Source organism: Capra hircus, unplaced genomic scaffold (genome assembly GCF_001704415.2).
Source record: "Capra hircus breed San Clemente unplaced genomic scaffold, ASM170441v1, whole genome shotgun sequence".
Lineage (NCBI taxonomy): Eukaryota > Metazoa > Chordata > Mammalia > Artiodactyla > Bovidae > Capra > Capra hircus.
In genome coordinates, this window is record NW_017213038.1 from 7,673 (window position 1) to 16,004 (window position 8,332).

The window sequence follows — 8,332 nt, forward strand, 5'->3', positions numbered from 1 at the left end:
GATGTTGCCGTGAAGGTAGTTTGTGGATATGGCTCACATCCATCATCAGAACTTCAGTAGAGGAGATCACACTCAACACTGTGGTGGCCTCATCCAATCAGTCAAAGGCCCTAAGAGCAAAACCTGAGGCTTCTTGGAGGAAGAAGAAATTCTGCCTCAAGATAGCAGGGTCAGCTTCTGCCTGAAGTTCCAGCCTTCAGGCCTGCCTTTCTGATTTCACATTCACCCAGCTAGATCCCACAACTGCATGAGCCAGTTCTTTGAGATAAAAATTTCCATATACATATTAAAAATAATGATAACATAAATACAGTATAAATATGTAAATACCAAGCTGAGAGCACACACCAAAATAAATGTCCTTATTTACCTGAGCTGCGATGTTCACTAGAATAAGGAAAATGAGGATAAACCATTGAGCACCGGCTGTGAAGTAATCGTTGTAGGTCTTAATACCAACTTTTCCTTCCAAATGGTCTTCTAAAGGAAGTGTGACCTCTATATTCTCAGTCTGGGAGGGAAAAAGTGGCAGTGAGAGACAAAATTTTAAAAAAAGAATCCCCTGAATGTGAAAAGTTCAACAAAGCGCTCCACAGCAAAGCTGTGGGGAGACAGACACATCTCATACACGAGTAGAAGTGCAAGGTGGTCCATCTCCTATGGAGAGGAGTGTGGGAATATCTGGCCATACCATGTGTGTATTTAGCCTTAGACCCAGCCATCCCGCTCCTAAGAATCTGTTAGAAATAAGAAAGTATCATTTGTACAAGTTTATTCACTGTTGGGTGGCTTTGCTTAAAGTCAGTCATGACTCTCAGCAGTAGCTTGTTCCAAAATAACACACAAAATGATATGAAGCTTAAGTATGCTTCTAGATAATTTATGTCAGTCAATCATAGAAACATGAAACATACAGCATACTTGTGCTTCAAAATACTAGCTAAATACAGTAAACTGAGGTCACAGGGTGAATTTGAGTAAAATGGGTTTGGATAGTAAGAGACAAGCATATCATCAGAATCTATTTGATTCCTAAATTTCAGAAAGTGATTCCTGAGTTTCAAAACTGAGGAATTAAGCTTATCAGAATCAGCCAGAGTTTGGATACTGAAGAATACCTATGCATGTTTTTAAGGGAGATCTAGTGCATTTCCGCATTTCTGTCTGAAGGACTTAGAATGCATTATAGAGTCACAGCAGCCCAGCATGTCCTCAGCTTGATGATGTCTAATCCACCTTGTATCCCTGACCATTGGGATTCAAGGTGAATTAGCCGTGGTTCTCAGTCTTAAAAGATAAGAAAGGAAGATGGGTACTGACTCCAAAGTCTGCTGTTTGTCAGGTTCTTTGCACCGGCTACCTCTGATCCATCATAAACCATCTGAAGGTGAGGCAAAATACTACCATCAGTCACCTGCAGTGCCAGAACATTCCAACATATAGGAAAAGTAGCTGATTTAATGTGGCGACATCAGAACTCAGTCTAAGGGGGCCTTCACATTAAGCCTCTGGATGCATAAGGGAAGCTGAGGGCCACCACAGTGAGTAGTATGTAACTGCGGTAAATGAAAGAGTTCACATGTCATGGTGAGTCACATACACCCAGGAAGTCATAGCAGTGCACCCTCTACTGATCCCCATAAGATCCTCCATTCTACACCCGAAGGAGAGCCACAAGCAGGCTTGCTCCCGTCATGTTCTTCTAACTCTACCAGTTCCATGGAACAGGGCCTTGGACCCTTAGGATCTACTTTAGGGGAAATGAAGATGTCACCATTGGAACAGACTGAAGTTCCATGAGTCTACCAAGAGCAGACATAGAGTGGCATGTTCCAGGACGAGAAACTCACATCTTGGAGCTCTGGAGCAGCACCTCTCATCAAGGGTCTGGACTGATTCTTCAGGGTAGAAGATTCCAGATCTGGAGATGGTTCTTGCTCATTCTTCTTTAAAAGGAAATCAAAATCTACCCCAGATTCCAGGAGCCCAATGTAAGTCCCACATTGTACTATTGTGCCCTAAAATAAAGAATTTAAGAGGAATATATTTGCATTAGATAATAGTAATATAATCTGAACACTAATCAACTAAAGTTAACTGGTCATAAATTATGATTTTCCTAAGAAAATGATCCTTGGGTCTGACATTGTGGTTGACAAATCTAATGCAGTTCAACTCTACACAGAACAGAACATTTTATTCTCCGCTAAACCCTGTGTTAGGTTCTGAGGGATATGAAAGAAATGTGTGATGATGTGTTAAGAATGGAGGCCACTGACATAACTACTGTGGGCACTTAGGGAAGCAAGAAGTACAGAGGTTGGTGAGAGGATCAGCACTGTCCTTTTAGACAACATGAGAACTGAGAGACACCTCATGTGAGAAGCAGAATTTTTAAAAAAATTAACTGGGGAGGATATTCCAGGAAAGAAAAATATTGACACAACTACACAGGTAACAGTCATTCATCAAAACTTCACTGACCACTGTCATTTTCATAGTATCATGCACTCAGCTGGGACAGGACATGTAGGAACCAGCCTGGACAGAGAACCCAGGAGCTACATCTTCACAGTACTGTATAGCTTCCCCACAAATGCAGGAAGTTCCCAAATGAAAATTCAATATTCCACCTGTTGAAGCATCTAAACAAGGAGGCCATGAGATTGGGGTGGCGCTCATGCCTTGGCAGCCAGCAAACCAAAAAGCTAAGCCACAATCAGTGCACCCAGATCCAAGAAAAAGACTTAGGAACAACCACCACAAGCAGCCAATGAGGCTTCCCCAAATCAGGCCTCTCTTTAAGCTACAGCCAATCTAATCATTTTCTTTGAACACGTGTGACACATCCTTGCACAGTTTCCCTCCCTTACAAAGTCATATAAAATAATATGCAGATATTTTCACAATTTTATCACCCCATGAAATAAGACTCAGCTGATTTAGTCAGTGGCAAACAAAATATTATAAAAAACCTTAAAATGAAAAATTCACAAAATGAGAGCAGCTCTGGTTAAGACAAGTCAGGTGGAAGAAGACCCAGGACCCTCACTGGACCCCCTCTCACCCTGTCCCCTGAGATGGCCCCTGGGAGAAACTCAGTGAAGACTTTGGGTACCATCTGACACCACAGAACTGGAAAATTATTCAGGATACATTGTGTTATTTCACTTAGAAGGCAAAATTCATGCACCTTTTAAATGAAATTACCACTTTCCACTTCACATCTGTAAGATGCAGAAGGAAACGACTGGTGGGTACAAAGGTTGCTACTGTACTCTGCAAGGAAGTACTAACAATTTCAAAAGGACAGCCATCCTCTCCCTTCTGCGAATGGGACGAGATGAATAGTAAGGAATCTTTCAAACCCCACATCAGACCATATCACCCTTCTGCTCTGGACTGTACAAGACTTCCATCCCACTTCCACCACTGCTCAGTGCCTCAGAGACCAGCTCCCTCCACATCCCCCTGCTTACTCTCCCAGACACACTGGTCTTCCTGTTGTTCCTCCAACCTGCCAGGTCAGCTCCCTCCTTAGGACCCCCTGCCTCAGACCCGCCTACCCCAGGTGACTGCATGGCCCCCACCTTCATGCCTCTCAGGCCATGTGAGGCACCAGCTCTTTAAGCAGGCAGCCAGGATGTCAGCTCCACCCCTCTCTCTTTGTCACATTTGTCCCCATAAAGAACAGGAGCCCCCATAAGGCAGAGCTTTATTGTCCTGCTGCAAAGGCTCCCACACATATCAGGCCACAGAAAGAGACAGTGAGACCAGCAACTGGGGACACCAGTAGAGTGGGCGTCTCTGACCTGGGTGCTCAGATACCCAACCTCGCTTCTGGTGTTAATGGAAAAAGCTCTTTTAGCGAAACTGTGTATGACAATCACATGGTTACAAACAGGTCTTAGTATCTCTAATTTCCAAATAATATACTTTGACTTAAATCCTGGAAGGGGAAAACAAAAAGTTCTATATAAAATAGCATCATTATCCTTAACAAATTTCACAAGAACAGTGATGACGCAGTAACCCTGTGGTAGCACTTTTATATACTTCAGGGTTTATGTGGCTCAGAGTATAGTAGCGACATTTCTACAGGTCTTTGGATTCATCACCAGAGGCATGAACACCACGTTTGAGAAGAAGGAGCTGAAAACTGAGGGAGAAGGTGTTTACCATGAACCCAAGGAGAGTGACCTGCTGAGAGGCCTGGCTTTCAGCACACCTGAGTGCTAGCAAGTTCCACAGGCATCTAGAAATTACTTACACCTTTCAATATCAGAATCCAACTTGCAGCTTTTAGGTACTGCCACTGATGCGTCACTAAGACTGTGATCTTCTCCTCAAGACTTGACAAATACATCTACAAACATAAAATGTACAGTATACAAAAGCAGATTAATGGGGCTGCTCCAAATTGGGAACATATTTTGTAAACATGAGACAAAGACAACACAGCAAAGATCTGTAGTTTAAATACCAAATCAATAATACAAACTGAATAAACATAAATCAATAAATCTGACTAGGTCCTCACAGTCATCAGCAGCAAACTTTAAACAATAATTACACTAAAAAATTCTAAAAAGCAATCCGTGAAGAAGGCACTAACAGCTAAGGCTTTTTTGCCTAAAACTCAGCTTAACCCATTTACATGTTTCATAAGAAAAACAACTACTACTGGAATTCTAAAACTTGACTGAACTAAAACACTTTTATCTCTATGTAGGAATGGAAAAAGGAATCCATGTCATATAAAAATGTGTACATTTATCTTAGGCAGTTTTCTAGATGATTATTCATGATTAATGATGTACATACTCAAACAAAAAAATAGATTCTTGGTAACTTTTGCCAGAGTGTATTTTCTAGTACTTCTTCCAAAATAGTACTAGATATAAAATTAATGCCACCATGGCTTCCATCAGTCTCTACAACATTCCCAGTCCCATCCAGGAAGCAAGTCTTTTTTCACTAGGGCTGAACACCTTCCAAACATGAAAATGAAAGAACGGAATCCAAATTACAGCAGGAATCATCCAACAGTAGCTTTAATTTCTTTTCTACAATAAAAAAAACTGCTGCTACATTTTATTTTTTTTATTTTTAATATAAATTTATTTATTTTAATGGAGGTTAGTTACTTTACAATATTGTATTGGTTTTGCCATACATCAACATGAATCAGCCATGGGTGTACACATGTTCCCCATCCTGAACCCTCCTCCCACTTCCCTCCCCGTACCATCCCTCTGGGTCATCCCAGTGCAGCCCCCGAGCATCCTGTATCATGCATCAAACCTGGACTGGCGATTCATTTCACATATGATATTATACATGTTTCAAAGCCATTCTCCCAAATCATCCCATCCTCTTCCTCTCCACAGAGTCCAAAAGACTGTTCCATACATTTGTGTCTCTTCTGCTGTCTCACATACAGGGTTATCGTTACCATCTTTCTAAATTCCATATATATGTGTTAGTATACTGTACTGGTGTTTTTCTTTCTGGCTGGCTTCACTCTGTATATAGGCTCCAGTTTCATCTCACCTCATTAGAACTGATTCAAATGTATTCTTTTTAATGGCTGAGTAATATTCCACTGTGTATATGTACCACAGCTTTCTTATCCATTCATCTGCTGATGGACATCTAGGTTGCTTCCATGTCCTGGCTATTATAAACAGCGCTGTGATGAACATTGGGGTACACGTGTCTCTTTCAATTCTGGTTTCCTTGGTGTGTATGCCCAGCAGTGGGATTACTGGGTCATATGGCATTCTATTTCCAGTTTTTAAAGGAATCTCCACACTGTTCTCCATAGGGGCTGTACTAGTTTGCATTCCCACCAACAGTGTAAGGGGTTCCCTTTTCTCCACACCCTCTCCAGCATTTATTGCTTGTAGACTTTTGGATCGCAGCCATTCTGATTGGTGTGAAATGGTACCTCATTGTGGTTTTGATTTGCATTTCTCTGATAATGAGTGATGTTGAACATCTTTTCATGTGTTTGTTAGCCATCTGTATGTCCTTTGGAGAAATGTCATTTAGTTCTTTGGCCCATTTTTTGGTTGGGTCGTTTATTTTTCTGAATTGCTCTGCAATATTGGAGCATACAAATGAAGTTTGCTTTGTTTTTTGAGATTAGTTTGTTTGTCAGTTGCATTCAATTAGCTATTAATTTTCTCACAATTGCAAGAAGGCTGTCTTTTCGACCTTGCTCTATATTTTCCAGTTTGTTGTGCATGAAGCTTTTCATTTGAAATTAGAAATCCATTTTGTTTTATTTGTTGCTATATATTCTCATCAGTACATTCTGGAGAGTAGATCATAGAGGACCGTGCGTTGATTTAGTTTGAGAGTGTATTTGTCCTAGGTTATTCTCTCTAGGATTTTATTAGTTTTACTGATTTTAACATTGTAGATCTATGATTAATACAAAAAATCTGCAGTTTATTATTTTGATGTGCGGTGTTACGAGAAGTAGATCTAGGTTATTCTTTACCAATGGTTGATCACAGTGTTCCCAGCACACTTTCCAGATAAAGAGATGGTCCTTTAACGTCACACCATTGTATATCTCGCAATCTTTGTCAAATGATATAATGGTGTCATAGTGTGGGGTGAGTTTATATCACCTTGAGGAATGTTGTTTATCTAAGTTTGTTCTCATTTTTGTATTCTAGTAGATGTCTCTGATTTTGCGGGCCAGTACCGGACACTAGATCTTGTAATGACTGTGCTTGGAGTAGGTAGAGCTCTGAGAGAGATGTCGAGGGGCAAGTTATGATTCTCAAGTTCCAAGTCTTTCGTATATTCTCAAAGATTGCTTGCTATCGAGTTTTTTAGTCTTTCAACATACAAAATCTTGGAAATATAAAAACGTTTTTTATTGCCTAGTTCTAAGAACAAATGTGCTGAGCTTTGACAGGAACTTGCAATGTGAACTTTGTAAAATCGCACTTTGGTACTCAAATAACCTTACATAAATTTCACTAATATTGACTTATTCGCGATCCACCGGAACACATGGTACAACTTTCCATCTATTAGTGTCCTCTTTGATTCTTTTTCATCAGTGTTTTTTATACGTTTTTCTATATATAGGTCTTTAGTCTTCTTTAGCAGTATAATAATTGCATAGTAATTATTCTTTATTCTTATACCAACGTATTAGACTACAATCTCCCATTTAGCTGATAGTTAGCCATTCTTTCAACAATATCGTATATTAGGGGTATTTAGAGGTACGTAGCAAAAAGCATTCATCACTTGAACTCTCTTGTCTTGGATGAATCAAAGCATATGAGCGAATGATTGTATGTGTAATAAGCAGCTTTAAAAATAGCATTAGAACAAAATCAACCCACAGTTATAGTGGGTTACTGAGCAAGGGAAATCTTAAGTTAGGTTCATGTGTTCCTAAATTTGCATAAGGCGAGAGCAATCGATTAGTTTCTAGGCATAGGTTTTTCCTAAATTCATGCGATAGCTTATCGTGGAAGCTTTTCTGGCTTGCTTAAACATCAGCAAATCATTGCCAATGAACCTATTGCTATGACCATTTTCTTACTGAGTTGCTCGAACTTAACACACACACACACACCATTGGTTTGACCTTGTTTCTCCTCTAACAAAATTAATATATATTCTAACTCATTTCCATAGATATTTTCTTACTATGTTGGTTTAAAAAATACAATGATATAAAAGAGTAATTGCATCTTTTCTCTTTCTGAATTAACTGGTTTGGTGCCTGCCTTAGTGAAAGAGGGCTTTAATATAAGTAAAAGGAAGTAATGTCTTGGGACTGTTCGATATACTTCAGATGCATTTAGTATTTTATTTTAATATACACTGCACCTAAGTCTAGAATATAACTGGACTCTACATTGGTTCAACAGGAAACGTATTGCGGATGTAGCAGGCTGTCCCGTATCTATATTAAACTCTTGTTTGCCATATGAGGAGCTCGAAAGATCATTTTTCGACCTCTGTAAGCGAACCATTTCCATTTTAGATTATACTAAGCACCAAGTTAGAATGGTCAAGTCCAATGAAGTCCGTCATTTCGACAGCGAGTCTCGATCCACTGTTCCTTTTAATCACTTCATATACCGAACCTGTATAGCCTTCAGCATGTATGCCCTTTATATAAAGCCATACTCGGAAGTAAATGCGACTCACAAACATTCCAAAGCGATCGTCACTCGGAATCATATCAGAACCCGATTCCTAAGTCCAGATCCTGGAATTACAACATTGGGCTCTCATGCATGAGGAAAGTTCTGAATTTTCAGTGAAAACTTCACCTTTCTCCCCGATCTTT

General features: G+C 39.9%; 1 protein-coding gene across 1 annotated transcript; it reads right to left on the reverse strand.

The window, feature by feature from the left end:
• Positions 1 to 222: 222 nt before the first annotated feature.
• Positions 223 to 8,018, reverse strand: LOC108635280 (multidrug resistance-associated protein 4-like). The gene is made up of 5 exons (XM_018045499.1): positions 7,920 to 8,018; positions 4,271 to 4,366; positions 1,851 to 2,018; positions 371 to 511; positions 223 to 258 (listed from the first exon to the last, which is right to left on the reverse strand). Exons 1-5 carry the CDS (start codon positions 8,016 to 8,018, stop codon positions 223 to 225), a joined length of 540 nt encoding a protein of 179 aa, XP_017900988.1.
• Between the last annotated feature and the right edge of the window lie 314 nt (positions 8,019 to 8,332).

Excerpts from the sequence above, each read along its gene's own strand:
- LOC108635280 (XM_018045499.1), bottom strand. The coding sequence starts at position 8,018 with ATGGAAATGGTTCGCTTACAGAGGTCGAAAAATGATCTTTCGAGCTCC. Across the intron at positions 2,019-4,270 it reads GGATTCTGATATTGAAAGGT|GGCACAATAGTACAATGTGG; the intron begins GTAAGTAATTTC and ends TCTTTATTTTAG. Across the intron at positions 512-1,850 it reads CTGCTCCAGAGCTCCAAGAT|ACTGAGAATATAGAGGTCAC; the intron begins GTGAGTTTCTCG and ends TTTCCCTCCCAG.